The sequence below is a fragment of the Pinus tabuliformis genome, chromosome 1_2, assembly GCF_031772625.1.
Source record: "Pinus tabuliformis cultivar Carrire ecotype Pingquan chromosome 1_2, CPIR1, whole genome shotgun sequence".
Taxonomy (NCBI): Eukaryota; Viridiplantae; Streptophyta; class Pinopsida; order Pinales; family Pinaceae; genus Pinus; species Pinus tabuliformis.
Genome location: NC_142298.1, coordinates 583,110,256 through 583,133,526, shown reverse-complemented (window position 1 = coordinate 583,133,526; position 23,271 = coordinate 583,110,256). Strand labels below are relative to the sequence as shown.

At 38.8% G+C, this 23,271-nt stretch overlaps 1 protein-coding gene across 1 annotated transcript; it reads right to left on the bottom strand.

The window, feature by feature from the left end:
• Positions 1-21,733: 21,733 nt before the first annotated feature.
• Positions 21,734-22,870, bottom strand: LOC149206968 (pathogenesis-related 5 protein Cup a 3-like). Its single transcript, XM_089393825.1, has 2 exons — positions 22,698-22,870; positions 21,734-22,593 (listed from the first exon to the last, which is right to left on the bottom strand). The coding sequence occupies exons 1-2, from the start codon at positions 22,771-22,773 to the stop codon at positions 21,968-21,970; spliced, it is 702 nt and encodes a 233-aa protein (XP_089249951.1). The 5' UTR covers positions 22,774-22,870; the 3' UTR covers positions 21,734-21,967.
• Positions 22,871-23,271: the final 401 nt, after the last annotated feature.

Below are 23,271 nucleotides of genomic sequence, written 5' to 3'. Positions count from 1 at the left end.
TGTAATGTGGTCTTAAGCCTTCACAAGTAAATTTCTGCAACCCTCTTTTATTTTACTCTGTTTTGCCATGAGTGAACTCTGTGTTTTAATTAAAGTCCCTGTGTGGTTGTGATATCCTCACGGCAACCAAAGATTTACCTTTCTGCAACTGAAGTTGACCTTGCCTACCATTCTGCAACTTATTTCTGAGTTCCTATGTCCCCGTAAATTTATTTTTCTAACATGGTATCGGAACAGGTTAAACTCTATTAGCATAAAAACAAGTGTTTTTACTAACAGTGAAAATTATTTTGAGGGAAGATTGTCTTTTCCTTTGGAATGAATTTACTGGCACATAGAAATTTTTTTTTACACTCAGAAATGGCAACATCTAGCACAAGCTTCACTAATCCTCAGATACCTCAATTTAATGGAAAAAATTATGATTATTGGGCTATTACAATGAAGGCCCTATTTTCGTCTCAAGACATTTTGGATTTGGTGGAGAATGGTTTTCTAGAACCAGCAAATGCAGCAGCATACAATGCGTTGTCTCAAGCAGAAAGAGATCTGTTGAGGGACAACAGGAAGAAGGATTCAAAAACTCTGTTCTATATTTTCCAAGCAGTTCATGAAAGTATTTTTCCAAGGGTTGCAGCAGTAATGAATTCCAAGTAAGCATGCGATACCCTCCAGACAACCTACCAAGTCATGGAAAAAGTCAAGACAAAAAAACTACAAATGATAAGGAGAGATTTTGAAACACTTTGTATGAAAGAGTTTGACAATATAGACTCATTTTTTACACATGTAAGTGGGTTGGTTACTCAAATCAGATCTCATGGTGAGACACTTGAGGAAAGAAGAATAGTTGAGAAAGTTTTGAGAAGTTTGCCAGTAAGGTTTAAGGCCATTGTTGTGGCAATAGAAGAGACAAAGGATCTCTCACAGTTCTTAGTGGATGAGCTTAATGCATCACTAATTTCTCATGAACATAGACTCAATAGAGCAGCAACCTCCTCATTGGAGCATGCCTTCAAGACACAAGTATCATTTGGTCAAGGTCGAGGCAGAGGAAGATCATATGCTAGAGGAAGAGGAAGAAGCCCACATAGAGGTGGAAGAAGCAACCCTTCAAGCTCAAGTGGAAGGGGAAGCAATCAAAATCCAAGTCAAGGCCCAAGCCAAAATCAAGCACAAGGTCAGAGGTATGATAAATCTCAAGTTCAATGTCATTACTGTAAGAAGTATGGTCATTATGCAAATGAATGTAGAAATAAGAAATATGACATTAGTAACAAACCAAGTGTAAATTTCACAAAAGAAAATTAGAACCATGATAGCATGTTTTTAGCTTGTAATGTAGCACAAGAAAAACAAAGTGATATATGGTATCTAGATTCAGGGTGTAGCAACCACATGTCAGGGAACATAGAAATGTTTTCCAATCTAGATGAAAGTGTGAAATCTGAAGTGACATTAGGGACTGATAGCAAAGTCTCTGTCATGGGAAAGGAAGAGTTAATATCCTAACAAAGAAGGGAGAGAAGAAGTACATCTCAAATGTTTACTTTTTCCCCCGTCTGAAACATAACCTCATAAGCATTGGACAGCTCATGCAAAAGGGCTACAATGTCTTCTTCAAGAATGATGTATGCACAATTTTGGATAGGCATCCAAGCAGACAATCGATTACAAAGGTTCAGATGACAAACAATAGAATGTTTCCTATAAAATTAAAATCATATTTGTAGAAAGAAGGTGCACAAGCACAACTATCTATGAACTCACAAGAAGCTGTGCGAAAAGAGGCAGCTGACATACAAGTAAACTTTCAAGCAGAGGTAATAGATGAAAACTGGTTATGGCATTTGAGATTTGGACATCTCAACTTTGAAGGTTTGAATTTGTTGCATAGGAAAGGCATGGTGAAGAGTTTACCACTCATAGAAAAGCCAGACAGCATATGTGAAGGATGTATCTTGGGCAAGCAACATAGAGAGACATTTCCAGTAGGAAAGTTAGTAAGGGAAAAGGCACCTTTGGAGATTTTCCACTCATATTTATGTGGACCAATGCAGACACCATCAATTGGTGGCAGCCACTATGTATTGACCTGTTGGAAATAATACTGAGAGGGGGGGTGAATCAGTATTATCAAGTTCTTTTAAATAAATCTTCCTTATTTACACTTTGAATTATTCTTGTATGTCAGTACCATAAAATAATGAGCATGAACAAGAAAAACAGATAGTCACACCAAAGAACACCAGATATAAGGTGGAAACCCAATGTGGGTGAAAACCACCTGCTGCAATATGTTTCTATCTTCTTTTAATTACAAACTCCTTTTACAATGATTTTGTACTAGTGCAGTCCTTTACCAGTACGCAGGCTGCAACCTGCAGAGAGCTACAACTCTCTTTCGTTTTCCAGTCTCTCCTAGAAGGGAGCTACAACCCCCTACTTCTTTTCTTTCAAGGACCACTTTTCATAAATTTTCAAACTGGATCCAAGAATATCAAATAATCATCAAGTACATGCAAATTACCCAAACTCCTTATAAAATCAACCAAGAATCACCCAACTTCTCAGAATGCTTTAAACAGAAAGATAGTACCAGAAATATAAACCCAGAACTCTGCAGCAAGAGATAAAAGATAACCAACAAATGTTTTTAAGACAGATCCGCAGTTTTTCCTTATCTGGACTGCGTGACTCCGCACCCCGCCTTCTGTTTTCCTGCGTATCCACGCAAGATGTCTTCTTCTTCACTGTGTATCACCGCAACTCACCTTCTGCCTTTCTGTGTACATTTACTGTGCCAACGCACCTGTTCCTTCTATCACGCCGCGTACTTCTATGTAGCTACGCAGGATTTCCTTCTATCGCGCTGCGTACCTCTGATCTTGCTCCACACTTCTTCTTCTGTCTCACTGCGTGCGTCCGCACTGTGCCCTTTTCTTACGCCACGTACCTCTACTGTATCTCCGCACTGCGTCTTCGTTCGCGCTGCGAGCCCCCGCACTGTGCCTTTCTGTGAACCGCGTACCACCGCACTGGACCTTTCTCCGGGCTGCGGTCCTCCGCACCTGAACCGTGAAATACCTGCGGACCTTTGATTTGAACCGAATTAACAACCCTCCAAACTGCCACTGACAGTCAGATGCCCAGATCAGATCATGCGCCCGAGAGATCACACTTTATAGATTCGCTTTCAACTTCACTTTTATATAGATCAAGCATTTAAACCGATAACCCAACATTTCAGATCTTAAGATATTCAATTTGCAAAGATGCTCTGGCCAAGTGATCTTCTTCCCTATTTATAGTCAAGCCCTCATTCACACCATGGGACAAAACCATCAAATAACCAAAACAAGGGATCCAAACCGGGGCTAAATTAGATCCTATACCACGGGCCAAAACCATAGGAACATGAACGACAGGCTAAATACCATAGGCCAAACATAAGAAACCCCATATGAGCGCGCTTCTCTACCTTGAAGAGAGTGAACTGGGGGACCGCACCTTCTGAACGGGTAACCTGCGGGTATGACCGCATTTCTTGCACGACGTACTTGCGGGTCCGCACCTTTTGAACCATTCACCTGCGAACCTCTTAATTTCCAACATTTTGAGAGCCTGAACAGAACATTGCCACTAGAGTGAGTTGCCATCAAGTACAACACCTATAAACCAGAATCATAATGCCAACAATCTCCCCCTTTGGACTTGATGGCAACCTCAAGATCCTCAACGTCATTCTCCCCCTTTGACATCAAGGGCAAAGGGTTATGCTCCCCCTAAGAACATGCTCCCCCTGACTATAAACCAGATCTGCAAAGAAGAACCATAATCCACCAAACACCATAAATGACCATGAAAGAGATAGAGACATATTGCAGCAATATTCAGACCAGCATCCATGATCTCATTCTGTAATTCCTCCATAATGCCAACAATGCATTATATGCTCCCCCTGAACCTGTGCCATTCGATCTTCGACCAATCCACAACCCAGCATATGTACGCTTATACCCCAGATGATCCTTGCGTACAACCAACAATCAGAAGAGATTCAACAACAAGATGCTGCATCAACAACCCCCAGCTTTTGCCTGAGGTATTCAAAGGTCTCCCTTGGCAAAGGTTTGGTGAGTATATCAGCAACTTGTTCCTTAGAAGGAACATACTCCAACTTGACCTTTTGTTCAAGCACTTGTTCCTGGAGAAAGTGATACTTGATTAGTATGTGCTTGGTTTTTGAATGCATGACTGGGTTCTTTGAAATGCTGATTGCACTTGTATTATCACATAAGATGGAGATGGGTGGTGTACAAGTAATTTGAAAATCCTGCAAGGTCTGCATCATCCAAAGGAGTTGAGTGCAGCAAGATGCAGCAGCAACATATTCCGCTTCAGCTGTAGACAAGGCAATCGAACTCTGTTTTTTGCTGAACCAAGATACTATTCTGGAACCCATAAAGAATGCACCACCACTTGTGCTCTTCCTGTCATCCACGCTTCCGGCCCAATCTGCATCAGTGTAAGCATGAAGTGTGAGATCTATATCTCTAGGATACCATAAGCCATAATTTTGAGTCCCTTGAAGATATTTGAAGATTCTCTTCACTGCCTGAAGATGAGTTTCCTTTGGATTTGCCTGAAATCTTCCAACTATTCCCACTGTATGCATGATGTTTGGTCGGGTACCTGTCAAATAAAGTAGACTTCCAATCATAGATCTGTAGGTTGGTTGATGCACTGCTGCTGATTCATCATTTGCACTGAGGCTACATCCTGTGACCATGGGTGTACATACTGGTTTTGCATCTTCCATGCCATATTTCTTCAAAATCTGCTTGAGATACTTGGTTTGAGACAAAAAGATCCCTCCTTCTTTTTGTTGGATTTGCAAACCAAGAAAATATGTCAGTTCTCCAAGCAAGGACATTTCGAATTCTTTCTGCATCACCAAGGCAAAGCTTTGACTCATAGCTTCTTCATTGCTGCCAAAGATAATGTCATCTACATACACAACAAGTATTAGCAATTTGTCATTTTCAACTTTTATATAAAGATTGCTATCTGTTGATCCTTTTGAAAAACCTTGTTGATGAAGATATTTGTCCAAACGATAGTACCAAGCCCTTGGAGCTTGTTTGAGACCATAGAGAGACTTTTTCAATCTGCATACAAGATTTGGATCATTTCCAAGAATGAAACCATCTGGCTGCTCAATGTATACTTCTTCTTCTAAGTCTCCATTCAGAAAGGTTGATTTCACGTCCATTTGAAATACTTTGAAATTTTGAAAGCTTGAGAGAGCAAGGAACATTCGAATGGCCTCAAGTCTTGCAACAGGAGCAAAAGTTTCTTCAAAATCTATTCCTTCTTGCTGCGCATACCCTTTACAAACAAGTCTGGCCTTGTTTCTAATTACTTCCCCATTTTCATTCAACTTATTTTTGAAGACCCATTTTGTCCCTATAAAATTCTTATCCTTTGGTCTAGGGACCAACTCCCAAGTGTTGTTCTTTTCGATTTGCTCAAGTTCTTCATCCATTGCTTTGACCCAACATTCATCTTTGCATGCCTCTTTCACATTTTGTGGTTCAGTGGAAGAGAGTAATGCCAAATAGCTTGAAGCTTCTGAAATTGTTCTTCTTGTTTGTACACCTGCTTCTTTCTGCCCCAAAATCTGAGATTCTGGATGATTCTTCTGAACATACCTGGATGGAGTCTTCTCTTCTATCCTTATCTTTTCTTCTGATGCTTCTTGAGGTTCTTCTTCTTCATCATTCTGTCTTTGAGGGTAGTCTTCATCTTCTTCGATATTTTCATGATTTACTTGCCTAGGAATGTATCCCTTTTCATCAACCACTACATCAATGCTGTCAACAATTCTTCCAAGTCTTTTATTGTAGCATTTATATGCTTTGTTGTGTGGAGAATAACCAAGAAGAATGCCTTCATCTGCTCTAGGTTCAAGTTTGCCAAGTTGCTCATCAATATTCTTAATATAGCATTTGCTCCCAAAGATTTTGAAGTGCTTTACCGAAGGAGTCTCACCATACCAGAGCTCATGAGGGGTTTGAGTGCTATTCACCTGGACATTTGTTTTGTTGAGAATAACAACCGCAGCATATGCAGCTTCACCCCAAAAAGTTGCGGGAGTTCCAGACTCATCAAGCATAGCACGAGCCATTTGTTGGACTGTTCTGTTCATTCTTTCCACCACTCCATTTTGATGAGGAGTTCTAGCTGTAGAGAATTCTCTTCTTATTCCATGTTCTTCACAGAAATCGAAAAATTCATTTGAGGTAAACTCCCCACCTCTGTCGGACTTGAGGCACTTAATTTTGTAACCTGATTCATTTTCAACCAAGGCTTTAAAGGATTTGAATTTTTCGAATGCTTCATCTTTGTGCTTCATAAGTCCTAACCAAACAAACCTGGAGAAATCGTTAATGAATAATATCAAGTATTCTTCTCCTCGAGGTGTCCTTTTCCTAAATGGACCACATACATCTGTATGTACTAGCTCAAGAGGCATGCTAGCTGATCCTTCCTTCTCCGGAAAGTTAGTTCTGGTTTGCTTTCCAAACTGACATGATTTGCATATGGTGTTGTCTGGAATTTTGATATCTGGAAGACCACGAACTGCCTGATATTTGCATGCTTTCCTTATTTGTGAAAAGCTTAGATGTCCCAACCTCCGGTGCCATAACCAGTGTTCGTCATCCTTGCTCAAATAGCATTGTTGTTGTCCTTCTTCAAATATGTATAGATTGTTTGGAGTTCTTCTACCTTTGATCACTATTTCACCTGTATCAAGATCACGAACACGACATCCATTTGATCTAAATATCACCTCGGTTCCTTGATCACACATCTGGCTGACACTCAGAAGATTATGCTTCAATCCATCAACATACAAAACATTTACAGCTTTGACCTTTTCTTTTAACTGAGCAGTGCCTTTTCCTTTTATAGACGCAGGAGTATCATTTCCAAAAGAAACTTTCTTTCCCTTTTCTAAAGCAGAATATGATTCAAGTTTTTCTTTATCACCTGTCATATGCTTCGAACATCCACTGTCAATGTACCATAGGTTTTCCTGTCCCTATGCATAAAATGCTATCCCACATCTTTCTATTTGTGGTTCCTTTATTCTCCATGTTCTGGTGCTTGAGGCTTGTTCCTTTGTCTGCTGAAACCTGCTCCTGCATTCAGAATCTTCATGACCAAAGTTATTGCAGATAGAACATTCAACTTCATTTTCAAGAGCCAAAAAGTTGTTATAGGTCCTTTTTGTAATCCCGGTCATACTTCTTTGTTTTTGAGCTTCTCTAGTCATGATTGTTTTATATGCAACACATTGAGCTGCTTTGTGACCAAAGTTATGGCAAGAGAAACATTGCCCATTGAAGAAACTTCTGCGATTATCAAATCTACCGGCCAAATGATTGTAATTTCTATTGTCATCCATTCTTGAAGCAAATTGAGAAGATTTTACCTGTGGCTGGTTGTAGCTTTTGTTCACCCTTAAGACAGATTGCCCCTGGTTTACCTGATAGTCTTTGTTCGTTCTTGATGTAATTCATCCCTGCTTTACCTGGTGATCTCCATTGTGCTTTTTCTCATTCCTTCTTGCTGCATCAAGATAACTCTTTGAGGTGGATGCTTGAGATGTTTCTCCATTATACCGCAGACTTGTCTTGTTTAGCGGAGAACGTTGTACATTGATGATCTCATCTAGAGTTTCAGATCCTTTGACAAACTTAAGATTAATAGCCTTTGTTTTCTCAATTTCTTTTCTAAGGCCAACAATTTCACCTTCTAACTTTTCAAGATATTTTTCTTTTTCATCAATTTGAAATTGTAGAGTATCAATGATCATATTCTTTTCTTCTATACATGTCTTGAGTCTAGAAATCTCTTCATAAAAACTATCCACATCTATAGCATCCATGTAATCATCATCTTCAAATGCCATTAAAAGTTTATAGTCATTACCTCGTTCATCTTCATCACTATTTGATAGACCATCACTGTCTTCATGAGTGTAGTAGCTTTTCTTATTTGCATTCTGTTTCTTGTTCCATCTAGCAGGTTCCTTTCCTTTGTCAATCTTATCCTTATGAGGACATTTGGCAGCATAATGACCTACTCTTCCACAAGCAAAACATTTAAAAGGTAGCTTACCTTTGAACCTTCCAGTACCCCGTTGAAGATTTCTGACAAAATTTGATTCTTCTTCTTCTTCTGGCACGTGACTTGATTCATAGTAGTCTCCTTTGCCTGAAGCCTTAAAAGCAGCTTCTCTCCTATCTGATGGACCTCCTTTTCTCATTTCATAAGCAGTTAGGATTCCGTGTAGCTGAGACATAGTAAGATTTCGTAGATTTTCCTTTTCTTCTATTGCAGACACTTTAGATTCAAACTTGGGGGACAATGATCTTAGAACTTTTTCAACCACAATAGCCTCTTTTATTTCTTCACCCAAGTTTTTCATGCAATTAACAATCTCGTCTACCCGAAGGAAATAGTTAGCCACACTTTCATCATTATACATTTTGAGATTCTCATACTGAATCCTGAGGGTTTGAAGTTTAGCACGCTTTACCTGTTCATCTCCTTCGTAGCTCAAGACAATCTTGTCCCATATTTCTTTTGCGGATTTATATTGCATAACCTTCATGAATTCTGTTTGAGATAAGCATCCCAACAGAGTATTGACTGCTTTAGCATTTGTTTCATATTTCTTCTTCTCGGCCGGATCTGTAGGAGTAGCTGAAGGAAAAGTGTAGCCTGTATCTATGATATCCCAAACTTCTGTACCAAGAGATTGAAGATAGGCAGTAACTCTTACCTTCCAATAATTGAAGTTTGTCCCACCAAAAATTGGTGGCCTGATTGATGCTTCCCTCTCGTAGTTGCTCATGATGAATGATCTTCCTTCAAGTGATCAAGCTTCTCTGAAGGACCTGCTCTGATACCAATTCTTGGAAATAATACTGAGAGGGGGGGTGAATCAGTGTTATCAAGTTCTTTTAAATAAATCTTCCTTATTTACACTTTGAATTATTCTTGTATGTCAGTACCATAAAATAATGAGCATGAACAAGAAAAACAGATAGTCACACCAAAGAACACCAGATATAAGGTGGAAACCCAATGTGGGTGAAAACCACCTGCTGCAATATGTTTCTATCTTCTTTTAATTACAAACTCCTTTTACAATGATTTTGTACTGGTGCAGTCCTTTACCAGTATGCAGGCTGCAACCTGCAGAGAGCTACAACTCTCTTTCGTTTTCCAGTCTCTCCTAGAAGGGAGCTACAACCCCCTACTTCTTTTCTTTCAAGGACCACTTTTCATAAATTTTCAAACTGGATCCAAGAATATCAAATAATCATCAAGTACATGCAAATTACCCAAACTCCTTATACAATCAACCAAGAATCACCCAACTTCTCAGAATGCTGTAAACAGAAAGATAGTACCAGAAATATAAACCCAGAACTCTGCAGCAAGAGATAAAAGATAACCAACAAATGTTTTTAAGACAGATCCGCAGTTTTTCCTTATCTGGACTACGTGACTCCGCACCCCGCCTTCTGTTTTCCTGCGTATCCACGCAGAGCGTCTTCTGCTTCACTGCGTATCACCGCAACTCACCTTCTGCCTTTCTGCGTACATTTACTGTGCCAACGCACCTGTTCCTTCTATCACGCCGCGTACTTCTATGTAGCTACGCAGGATTTCCTTCTATCGCGCCGCGTACCTCTGATCTTGCTCCGCACTTCTTCTTCTGTCTCGCTGCGTGCGTCCGCACTGTGCCCTTTTCTTACGCCGCGTACCTCTACTGTATCTCCGCACTACGTCTTCGTTCGCGCTGCGAGCCCCCGCACTGTGCCTTTCTGTGAACCGCGTACCACCGCACTGGACCTTTCTCCGGGCTGCGGTCCTCCGCACCTGAACCGTGAAATACCTGTGGACCTTTCATTTGAACCGAATTAACAACCCTCCAAACTGCCACTGACAGTTAGATGCCCAGATCAGATCATGCGCCCGAGAGATCACACTTTATAGATTCGCTTTCAACTTCACTTTTATATAGATCAAGCATTTAAACCGATAACCCAATATTTCAGATCTTAAGATATTCAATTTGCAAAGATGCTCTGGCCAAGTGATCTCCTTCCCTATTTATAGTCAAGCCCTCATTCACACCATGGGACAAAACCATCAAATAACCAAAACAAGGGATCCAAACCGGGGCTAAATTAGATCCTATACAACGGGCCAAAACCATAGGAACATGAACGATAGGCTAAATACCACAGGCCAAACATAAGAAACCCCATATGAGCGCGCTTCTCTGCCTTGAAGAGAGTGGACTGGGGGACCGCACCTTCTGAACGGGTAACCTGCGGGTATGACCGCATTTCCTGCACGGCGTACCTGCGGGTCCGCACCTTTTGAACCATTCACCTGGGAACCTCTTAATTTCCAACATTTTGAGAGCCTGAACAGAACATTGCCACTAGAGTGAGTTGCCATCAAGTACAACACCTGTAAACCAGAATCATAATGCCAACATGACCTTCATAGATTAATACACAAAGAAGACATGGGTCTATCTCCTAAAACAGAAAAGTGAAGTGTTTGAGCACTTTCGCCAAAACAAAGCTCTTGTTGAGAAGCAAAGTGGACACTACATCAAAGTCCTTAGGACTAACAAAGGTGGAGAATACATCTCAAATGATTTCCTTCGTTTTTGTAGGGAGCATGGAATTCACAAGAAATTTACAACAAGGTATACACCTCAGCAAAATGGTGTGGCAGAAAGGAAGAATAGGACCATTATGGAAATGGCAAGGAGTATGATGAAGGCAAAGCATTTGCCAAATGATTATTGGGCTGAAATTGTCGCTTGTGCAGCATATATCTTGAATAGATGTCCAACCAAAAGCGTCCAGAACATAGTTCCTGAAGAGGCATGGAGTGGAAGAAAGCATAGTGTCACCCACATGAGAGTTTTTGGATGTGTGGCGTATGCACATGTCTCGGATGAGTTGAGGAAGAAGTTGGACAGCAAGGGGGAGAAATGTATATTTGTTGGATACAGTGATGAATCCAAGGCTTACAAACTCTACAATCCATCAACCAAGAAGGTCATAATCAGCAGAGATGTGCAGTTCATAGAAGAGGAAGCATGGGATGGAAGTTTAGAGAAGACATTCAATGTCAAAGCATGCATACCACATGAAGACAAAGAGGAATTGACAACAGCAAGTAATTCCTCAACAGTGACTCCCTCTATGCCTATTCAAGCCCAACAAAGCAGGCAGCAAGGAACACCATCAACAAATATTAGGACAACGTCGCGTAGTCAAGCAAGTGCTTCTCCAAGCACTACACAAAGCGCAACACCAAGTGACATATCAAGCCCATCTTCAACAAGCATAAGAAGACCAAAATTCATAAATTTGAATGAAATATATGAGCAAGATGAAGTTGATAGCAGTGCTAGCCTGAATTCATTATTTGTTTTGTTTTGTCATGTAGATGACCCAATTCACTTTGAAGATGTAATCAAAGATGAAAAATGGGTTGCAGCAATGGAGGAAGAAATAGAAGCAATAGAAAAGAATGACACATGGGAGTTAGTGGACTTGCTGCAAGGAAAAGAAGTCATTGGAGTGAAGTGGGTCTATAAGACCAAGAGCAATGTCGACGGAAAGATTGAAAGACACAAAGCAAGGCTAGTTGTCAAAGGATACAAGCAGCAGCATGGAAGAGATTATGAGGAGACGTTCACACTGGTCGCGAGGATGGAGACGTGCGTACAGTTGTGGCAATTGCCACGCAACATAAATGGAAAGTGTATCAAATGGATGTAAAGTCAACATTCTTGAATGGAGTGCTGAAAGAGGAAGTGTATGTTGCGCAACCGCCTAGTTATGAGGTAGAAGGGCAAGAAGACAAAGTGTATCTGTTGAAGAAAGCTCTCTATGGGCTAAAGCAAGCACCGCGTGCATGGTACAGTAGGATAGATGCCTAGTTGTTGGACAATGGTTTCGACAAATGTGACGGTGCGCCTCCTCTCTACATCAAAGAAAATGATGGTAAGATTCGCATTGTTGTCTTATATGTAGATGATTTAATTTTTATAGGCAATGATGATTTTCTCATCATTGATTTCAAACAAGTCATGAAGAATGAATTTGAAATGACTGACTTGGGGTTGCTAAGATATTTTTTGGGCATAGAAGTGAAGCAAACAAAAAATGGCATTATTATTTCTCAAGCAAAGTATGTAGGAAACATTTTGGAGAGGTTTAAAAAGCAGAATATCAAGCCCGCACCAACTCCAACTATCATGGGGTTGAAGTTGAGCAAAGAAGATTGCAGCAGCAATGTTAATCCGACATTATACAAGAGCATGATAGGCAGCTTGATGTATTTGACCGCCACTAGGCCAGATATAATGTATGCAATGAGTTTGGTGTCAAAGTTCATGGAGACACCCAAGGAGACACATTGGCAAGCAGCGAAAAGGATTCTAAGGTATGTCAATGAGACAAAGCAGTATGGTGTTGTGTACACTGCAACATATGATTTTAGGCTGGTTGGTTACACTGATAGTGATTGGGCAGGAAGTGTCGATGACAGAAAGAGCACATCAGGATATGTTTTTCATTTGGGTTCCGGAGCCATTTCATGGGCCTCCAAGAAGTAGCCGATAGTTTCATTGTCAACAACAGAAACTGAATATGTCGTTGCAATAGCAACAGCATGTCAAGCAGTTTGGATAAGAAGGATGTTGAGGGATCTTCACCGCGACCAAGAGGGAGCGACAACTATTTTCTGTGATAACACATCCGCAATTGCATTATCAAAGAATTCTGTTTTTCACAAGAGGACCAAGCATATTGATGCTAAATATCATTTTATTAGAGAATTGATTAACAATGATGAAATTGTGTTGCAGCACTACAGGTCACAGGAACAGTTTGTTGATATTTTCACAAAGCCATTGGCATGTGAAAATTTTGTTTATCTCAGAGATTATCTAGGAATTGTCAATGGCCACAGTTGCGATTATGGGGGAGTGTTCTAAATTTTTAGTAGGGTTCAAAATTTTCCCTTTTTTAATCCCAAACATCCATATAAAGTTTAAACGGCAGACTTTTACCAAAATTAGTAACTTAGAAAGTATGGCCACGTGATTACCCGCTCCGTAATAGCCACTGTTGCCCATGTGTTATTTCGTAATTTGTTTTCGTCAAGGATGGAATTTGGTTGTATATTGAATTCCTTTTGGCTTTTCAAAGGTCTTATCTGTAATTTGTTTTCGTCCAAGGATAAGACTTACTTGTGTGTATTAAATGCAATTTTAGCAAAGACCAACAACTCGAGTTTACTCGTCTTTTCCTGCGAGGGTCTTATTTTGCCCACCCAACGCTTCATAAAACTGGGATGCTATACAGAGTCCACGTGGATGCTATATTTTCTAGGCGGTTTTAGGTGCCATGTGATTGTTGTACAGGGGAAGTTTAAGGGGCTATATTCAAAGGAGTAGTCTACCCAGGTTGAGGGCAGGTGGAGGAATTGCCTTGACGGTCAAAAGTGGTCCGAATCTGGACAAAAGAATTTCAAAAAAATTTGTAGATACAGTATTTTAATCGTGTTTTTGATGATGGAAATAGATTCAGCACTATAAAAACGTCTAGACACCTAAAATTTTAAAATTTAACAACTAAATATAACCAAAATTTCCATAACTTTCCGAACAATTCCTCCAAATAATTAAACCAGAGCATATTCAAAAGCATCATGTTCGAAGTTTAGAGGGTTATATTCAAAAGCATCATACTCTATTGTTAGGTCTTGGAGAGTTATTAGACATTTTATTATTTAATTGGACAGAAATTGATTCTATAGCATCATACTCTACTTGCCATATGTTTTGAAGATTTTTTGATATATTTTATTATCTAATTTAACATAATTTATTAGGTCTTAGAGAGTTATTAGACATTTTATTATTTAATTGGGCAGAATTTGATTCTATAGCATCATACTCTACTTGCTATATGTTTGAAGATTTTTTGATATATTTTATTATCTAATTTAACATAATTTGATAGAGATTAGTTAAAATTACAAATTTAATTGTTATTTCAAAAACTAGAAACTAAAAAAAATTATTTTAATTCAACCAAAAACTACAAAAGTTCCTTAAAAAAAAATCTCTTCACAAAATTGCGACTATATTCAAAAGATTTGTACATTCAAAAAGTTGTGACTATAGTCAAAAGATTTGGTTTCCAAGATTTCAAAAGTCACCTGAGTTATTATAGTCGGTTATAGAGTGTACATTGGATGATCATGAGGCGTGGTGGAGTCGCATTCCACAAAATAGTGTGGAAATATACTCCATTTGTATTAGCTTTCACTTTCATTTCCACTATTTGGTGATGAAGCGGCACATCACTGTTGTAAAAAAAGGAGAGGAGTAAACGGATACGAAATGAAAACTCGCACATGAGTAATGGCCAAGACTGTAACGGACTACAATGAAAATAGTTACTACCAGATCTCGCAATTAAAAATAAATAAATAAACATACAAAATAATAATACTATAAAATTTAACGGATAGATTTATAATAATATATAGAATTAAAAATAAATAAATAAACATACAAAATACAAAATAATAATACTATAATTTTAACGGATAGATTTATAATAATATATAGAATTAAAAATAAATAAATAAATATACAACCTACAAAATAATAATACTATAAAATTTAATGGATAGATTTATAATAATATATAGAATGATAAAAAGTTAAAAAAATATAATATATAGATTAAATCACATGAATTGATAACTAAGATTAATTTTATAGTAAATTTACATGAACTCAATTAAATTAGCGCAGCCAAAAAAGTCATGCTAATGTTCATGAACATGTAAAATTAGTTTTGTGTTAGCATTAATTTTAATAAATGGCAAAAATAAAACATGTATTTCCAGCTAGGGAAATCAATAATGCTGATCAAATTTCAATTTCGACTTCAATTTGATAAAGTAAGATAAATTTTAATAGTTATATTTATAGAATATGAAAAGATTTATTATAAAAGAAATTATAAGGTGAAGATAGGATTTATTATAAAAGGAATTGTAAGATAAGGGATGCCTACAACCCTTGGCCAATAGCTATAAGCAAAGCATGCCTACAACCCCTGGCTAATAGCTATAAGCAAAGCAGTTCCAAAAAAAAGTAAATTTATCAAAACAGTTCCCAAAAAAACAAATCTCTTTTGATAGAGGCTTTTTTGGCATTGGTTTCTCTCAGAAAAATTATGAGTGCGTTTTATTTTTTTATTCAATCTTTACAAGATTGAAAATAGATCACAATAATACTAGCAAAAAAATTCTAGAAACAAATCAAGAGGAAAAGTAGTTATTACAAAGGTAGTTATGATAAGATTTGAATTTAAAGGGGGAAAATATTTCTATCGTCTAACATCAAATTAGACGGAGCATAATGAAGTCAGCTAAGACCTATGGGGTTTTTCCTAGAAAAGACAGCTAAGACTCAGGGGAGTTTTTCCCAAAGAAAAATATTAAGTTTTATTAGATTTATAATAATATTAAATTCTCTTTTTTTAATAGTAAATTAATTTTATAATTATTTTAGTTTTATATTAAAATAATAACATTAACAATAATATTATTAGTAATCATAATAATGTTGCATTAATACTTTATTACATTAACTATAACAATAACAATATTGCATTATTAATGTAATAGGGATATATACTAAATTTTATATTAATATTAATTTTATCGATAATATTATTAGTAACATTTAATATGTTGTTTTATTATAAACATAATATAATACAATAATGTTAGTATTAACATTGATATTAAAATTATTATTAATAATATTATTATTACTCTAAACATACATATGATTAATAATAATATTTATGTAAATAATATTAAAAATACAATAATGTTAATATTAACATTGATATTAAAATTATTGATAATAATAATATTATTATTATAAATATACATATTATTAATAATAATATTTATGTAAATAATATTGAAAGTATAATGGTCATTTATGAACAATTATAGTCATCAATCAAGATATTTATGGTTAGAATGGTAGAATATGGTCAACCAAGGGCAACCAAGGTCAACCATGGTCAACCACATTTACTAACTCAATTGATATACATCTATCAGCCTCATCAACTCTCATCAACCATGGTCAAATCAAATGCTAAAATCAATTTCCAAAATAATTGTGTTAATAACTATTTTGATGATTATTAAAAATGATGCCTAATCTATATATTTATTTTGGAATAAATTTTTATAATTTTAATTTAATCATCCATAATTATTAAATAAATAAAAATTTAATAACCTAAATAAAATATTTTAGAATATTTTATTTCAAAATTTAAAAATTAATTAACCTGTGATATTAATTCAATATATTATAACTATTTACCAATTAAAATTTTCTATAATAATTTTTTTTTTTTTTTTGTAAACTGAGGCAAGATTCTATTACTAAAAAAGAAATATTACATACACAGGTAGGTCTCCACCCGCCCAGAAGGGAAACCGGGTGCCCATCGCAAGTTTTTAACAGCCATCCAAAAAAAGTATATGTCGAGTCTATCTAACCATGCTAAAAACCCTTCTATTCGTACTACAAACAGACTTTTCTTAACTGGAAGCAGTACCATCTAATATTTCAAAAAGACAAAAAGAAGTATAGAAAAACCTCCTATCAGCATCTGCATAATCTACTGTTTCATTGCATCTGGTTTGGCCTCACTTTCTACCTTCACCTCTATTCCACTTGCTTTAAACAGCTGCACCAGCTTGTCCAGTTTTCTATCCTGCATGAGAAGAGTTACTTGGATATTCTTCAGCTCCCTTTTGAGGGTGGGCATTCCTTGAGCCAGCTCCACCATTTCCATGGCCACTTGTTCCATGGCCTTGGCTAGTAATCTCTTCATGCCCCAATAAACATGTAATGACTACTTGTGTAAGGACATTCTCCCTCTTGTGTGCCCCGGGTCAGGGAGAAAACTCTCCCAATCTTCCATTTCAGGCTCAGAGAGTTCCTGCATAGCATCTTCCTCTAAGTGGTCTATAATTTTTCGTATATTGGGGTTGGTTTCATGAATATAAGCTTCCTCTGCCTCCTGCAACTTTTTCCTCATATATTTTTTCCCTGTCTTCCTACCTCTGACCCCGCTGGCTAATCCTTCCTCATATGTAGATCTTCGAGCTCGATTCCCACAACCTCCACTTGCTGCAGGCCTCCCTCTGCCCCTCAGGTTACCTCGTCCCCTCAGACCGCGACTCCTTCCACGCCTACCACCCTCGTCCTCTTCGTCTTCCTCTGAACCCTCCTCCGTATCTCCCCTGTCTCCCAATGGAGCGCTGCACTGCTTCCATTTACCAACTTTTCCACCCGAGGTCGGCCGCTGCTCCTCCTCTGCGATATAATCTCGTATATCGAATTCCTCCTCCTCCGACTCCTCCGGTATATCAAGGTAAATCCTCTACGATGATTCCTCAACCACACTCTTCCCTTTCATATCCATACTCACCCCCTGGCTTCGCGTCCGCCTACCTTCACCCCTGTCTGGGTTCACTGCCATAATGGTTACCAGCAAATTCTTAACACTACTGTTATTCGCTCCCAAGTCCGTCGGACTGTATGCAAACAGTAAATCCGAAACTCTCCCCCTCACTTGGCTGTTATGCACTCCCGCCTTTATCCTTGTCTCCGATCAGCTGCACGCATGCATTAATATAACCCTGCTCGGCCACCTTTCCTCCTTGATACTTCGTTGCTGCCAATCCTCCTTATTAATACATGTCTCAAGTCTTGGATCATGATGTGATACGGTCCCTGTCCATCTGACGCTTCCGCCACTCCCCCTCGGTACCTTACCCCCATTCCATCTTGGGATGATCATTCCTCCCATTGTTCGAGTATACTTACCATTCCTGATTTTAATTTGAGCTACTCTCGCCTTCATACACCCTGTGCAATCATTAATGATCCTGTCTTCTCCCCTCCTATCCATTATGAGGAGGCAGCTAATCAATCCTGTCATGCTCAATCGCTTCATCATTATCTTGCCTTAATATGGATTTTAAATCATTCCACCGTGGATCCTCCTGAAATGATAACCAACTGTCGTCTAATTCCCTGTTCGGCTCTCCACATGCCCAATTGGCTAAGAAATTGGCTGCTCTATTACCTCGCCTCAAAACATGATTGATCGTAATATAGTCAATCGTCCGCATCAAACCTTCTATGTCCTGTATGATCCCTGTTGTCCGCCAGCTCTTCGCCACATGGTCCCAGCTTTTGCCACCCCTCAATTTCCTTAGCATATCTATCGTGAGTTGGGAATCGCCTTCAATTTCAAGGTTTCTATATCCATTTCGTGCTGCAATTCGAAGTCCATTATAAACTCCCCATAACTTTGCTTCATTGTTCGACATTTCCCCTCCCCATTCAGCATACGCCCACCGTGAAATCCCTCTACTATCTCTAAAGATACCTCCCCATCCTGCTTGCCCAGGGTTACCCTTCGATGCCCCATTGAAGGTCAATTTGATCCGACTATCTCCTGGAAATCTAAAATGATTAGGGCTCTGCATGCGATACCTATTACTCCTGTCTGTATGGGGATATAACATTGTAAAGTCAATATTCAATTTGGAGAGTATTCGCTGCTCTTCCGAGTTTAATTTCCAATCGTCTTCACTCCAGACTTCAGATAAAACCGTTTCTTTAATTGATCGACAGACTTCATCCCAAATTCTTGATTTGTGGCAGCTTCTATCTCGAAAGAGTCTTCGATTTCGTTCTTTCCACACCTCCCATATTACAAAACAAACCGCTAAATTCCATATCCTCCTGACAAGTTTACTTTGAAAATTCCCCTTTCCCCATTGAAGTATGGTATTCCTAAGGCTGTCTGGGTCCCTGTTTGACTTACCAAAGAGTACCCGAAGTTCTTCCCACAGACTCTGAGAATACATACATCGATTCAGTAGATGTTCCTGATTCTCTATCTCTTTACTACACAGGTAACACCTTGATGGACCAATCATGCCTCGTTTCTGCAAATTGTCCCAAGTCAGGATCCTTCCTCTGCACACCAACCATGCAAAAAGTGTTACTTTTGGCCACCATTTACCCTCCCAAATCTTTTTCCAATCCGTTGGTTCATCCTCCCTTTCCTCTTTCGTAGCCCAGTAATATGCTTCTTTAACTGTAAACATACCCTGCATTGCTTTACCCCATCTAAGGATATCTTTACCTTCTCGGATCTTAATTTTCCTCGAATCTATTTCTCTTATATACACTTGCGCAGTCTCCAGACTTATACTATCATCCCATTCCTGCGGTCTTTTCCAGACTCTCCAAATATCATTTAATGCTGCTCTTCTCCAATAATCCCTTACGTATTCCATTCCTGCTCTTTGCGCTGTTGCTTGGATTTCATGTAGAGGTTGGTTTCTCTCCAGCTTATCACGCTGTTGCCATCCTTCCTCCCAAAACCTCGCTGAACTTCCTTCGCGTATTTCCCAGAAAGCTAGGTCCCTAACCAGATCTTTGTTATTTCTTGCTAACTCCCATATTTGTGACCCTCGTGGCGTTTCTGCTATTCGTAGACGCCCTTCAGTTGTACCTGGCATATCATATTTTTGATTCCATATTCTTTTCCACACATCTGTTCCCCCCTGTACCCATCTCCACCATAATTTCGCCCCTAAAACCTTATTTACGATTTCCAGATCTCTTACTCCAAGGCCTCCTTCCTCTTTCCTCTTGATTACATTCTTCCATGAAACCAGAGTCCATTTTTTCTGCTGCTTTGGTCCCCCCCAAAGAAATTTACCCAATATTTCTCTCAATTTAGAAAAAACGCCTTTGGGGGCAGCCATAATGGACAAAGGGTATATGGGGATAGATAATAATACCGATTTTAAAAGAATAACTCGGCTTGCTATATTCAGCAATCTAAACGACCAGCTAGCTAATCTTTTCCTGATCTTATCCAATAAGCTTGCCAATTCTTTATGCGGTTTGCGTTTATATCCCGCTGAATGCCCAAATATTTTGTTGGTAACTCTCCCTGTCTAAAGCCTAGAACTCTGGTTAAATGAGCCTTGACAGCTTCAGGTGAATTAAATATAAAAGTACAAGATTTATCATTATTAACCGCCATACCTGAAGCGTTCATAAAAACTTCTAAGACATGTTTGAATCTTCTTACCTCTCTAAGCGACGCTTCTCCAAACAACATCAAATCATCAACGAACTGTTGATGTGTGATGATTAGAGTATTTCCCCACAATCTAATGCCTTTGATTCGTCGTTCACTTACTTCTTTCTTAATTTTTCTGCTTAATCCTTCCATAGCTAGTATGAATAAAAACGGGGAAATTGGATCCCCCTGCCTAATACCCCTGGTGGCATTAAACGTATCTGTAGGGATCCCATTAACCAAAATTGAGAAGTTCGGAGTCGAGATCATACTAATTATCCATGCAATCCACCTGTTCTCAAACCCAAAAGCTTCTAAAACCGCTCTTAGATACTTCCAATTCAACCGATCATAGGCCTTAGACAAATCCAACTTCATAAGCATCCCTTTCTTTTTTCTCTGTTTTAAAGAATGTATTACTTCCTGAGATACCACTATACCATCCAAAATTTTCCGACCTTCCACAAACCCAGTCTGTTCAGGCGCAATTAAATTGGGTAGAAGATGTTTCAACCTTTTCGCAATCAAGGTAGATATAATCTTATAAATAACATTACACAAGGCTATGGGTCGAAAGCCCTGTGGTTATTCTGATGTATTACTCTTAGGAATCAAGGTAAAAAAGGTTGAGTTAATACCTGGCCAGATTCTCTGCCTTATTCGTGATTCCTCCACCGCCTCCAGTATTTCTTTGCCTAGAAAATGCCAGCTTGCCTGGAAGAATTCTATTGTATATCCATCCGGCCCTGGAGCCTTATTCTTCCCCATATTCATCACTACTTCTTCTACCTCCTCCATGGTTACTGCCCGCATTAATGCCTTGTTTTGGTCCTCTGTAACTATTCTTGGTATCTCCCTGCAGATATTAGTAATTGCTTCCCTTCTATCCCTTTGATTTTCCATGAGCACCCCCTTAAAGTAATCAACTAGAGTCTTTTCAATATCTGCCTGTTCGAGCACTCTTTCGCCCTCTGCATTCTTAATTGAAAATATTCTATTCCTCTGCCTATGTTGAATCATAGCTTGGTGAAAGAATTTTGTATTTCTTTCTCCTTCTCTTAACCAACTTACCCTTGATTTTTGTCGCCACAAAATCTCCTCTTGTTTTCGTCTCTTAAATAGAGTGAAATAAAATTTAATAACAATGGCCTCTTTATTAATAAAAGTTAACAAAAGTTTAACTCCAAAATCTTAATGAACTTTAACATCTGACAACATTCTGATATGATCGATTGCGACGCTGCGTGGAACTTGCATCTGTGTGAAAACAGCTCGGAAGATAATATGAATGCCATAATGGAACATTAATTCCAACATCGTAATCAATTATGATCGTCTTAACATCAATCAATCTCAACTGTATCACCATCGATATACTTCGTGAAACATGCATGTATGTGAATGCAGCGGTATTATTATGATTTTGAATATGATGACAGAGTGTATAGGGGATTCAATCTCAATTGAATCCCAGCGAAGGCTCGTAATCATTCAATCTCAATTGAATTCCACGCCCTTTCAATTGCATAGGAGTCGCTGTGTGATACTAGCGTATCCTTATTACTATGAAATATGGTACTACGGAGAATAAATATGTTTACCTAACAGCTAGGATGGTATTAGGCGCAGAAGGCGATGTTGTAATTAGTACCAGAAGAGCAAGTGGAGGGGCTAGTATTATCGTCTTTGGAATAGCTATAAGCCTGTGGGCACTGCCCCTTGAAGAACTTGGAATACTTGGTAGGAGGGCAGTTGTTGGCGTAGTTTCCCGTGCAGCAGTGTTGAGGAGTATTAAGAGCGGCACAAGCACTGTCGCACCCATCGACCACTTTCAATTCTGTAGGGCAGCTCGCAGTTATGTTGCTGCTACAGTCAACTGTTGGGCAGCTACTGTCCGAGGGAGTTATGGAGAGAGGGAGATTAAATCCATCAACGAGATAGATGTCATACGTGTCGCGATTGTTGGCCCCATTCAGAGTATATTCAGCCAGCGTTGCAGGAGGTCGTCCAGCGGCTTGACAGCTGAGCAAGCCACCGCAGTCACCAGTGTTGCAGCTGCCTTCACCAGAGGCGTCGAAAGAGCAGCCCGTTCGTCCCCAAAATTTGCCTGCGCTTGTTCCTGCGGGCACGTCAACACTCCATGATTGGCCCTGCCCCAGCGCTTGACCGCCACCAACGGGAATTCCCGCGGCCCACACAGTGAACGAACACTTATTCTGGATCACAAATTTCGTAGCTCCAACTCCTCCAGTTGGCAAAGAAAACACATATTTAGTCATCGCTTATTTGTGTAATTCTAATAAAATAATAAAATAAAGTAGATTCGAGAGAGTAACACCTTGGCCTTACCTTGAAGATAAACCATTAATCCTAAAGATACAGTCGCTGCAATTGAAACCGAAACTGTTATCGTTCTTCCCCCCATTGCTAAGACCAGAAAGCAAGTTAAACACTACTAAAGCACAATGCAATGAACCAACACTACTCCAACACAGCGCAATCAGTTGCAAATGAGCTTGCTCAGTTTTTATCCATGAATAACGCAGGTGAGACACGCGCTATATATATATAGACAAGGTAGCAGCAACCCACAAACATGAACCACGTGTAGTAGCGTATGAAACACGGATGAAGTTCAGATAAGATTATAGTCTTTTCATGGCGCGCGGTGGGGAAAATTCCGGAGCTACAGTAAACCAGGACACGGAGTAAGCTAATCCTGTTAAAAAGATTACTTGCGTGCCCTCTTTTGGCCATAAAATTGACATGAATGGGCAAAACTTCTGAATATGATAGTAGTTTTACTAGGGTTTAAATTTCGTATGTAACCAAGATTTTTCCAATTTTGATTCAATCCCAATCATCCATGTAAACTCCTACCAAAATCAGTAACTTAGGTGTGGCCATTCGATTACTGTCATAG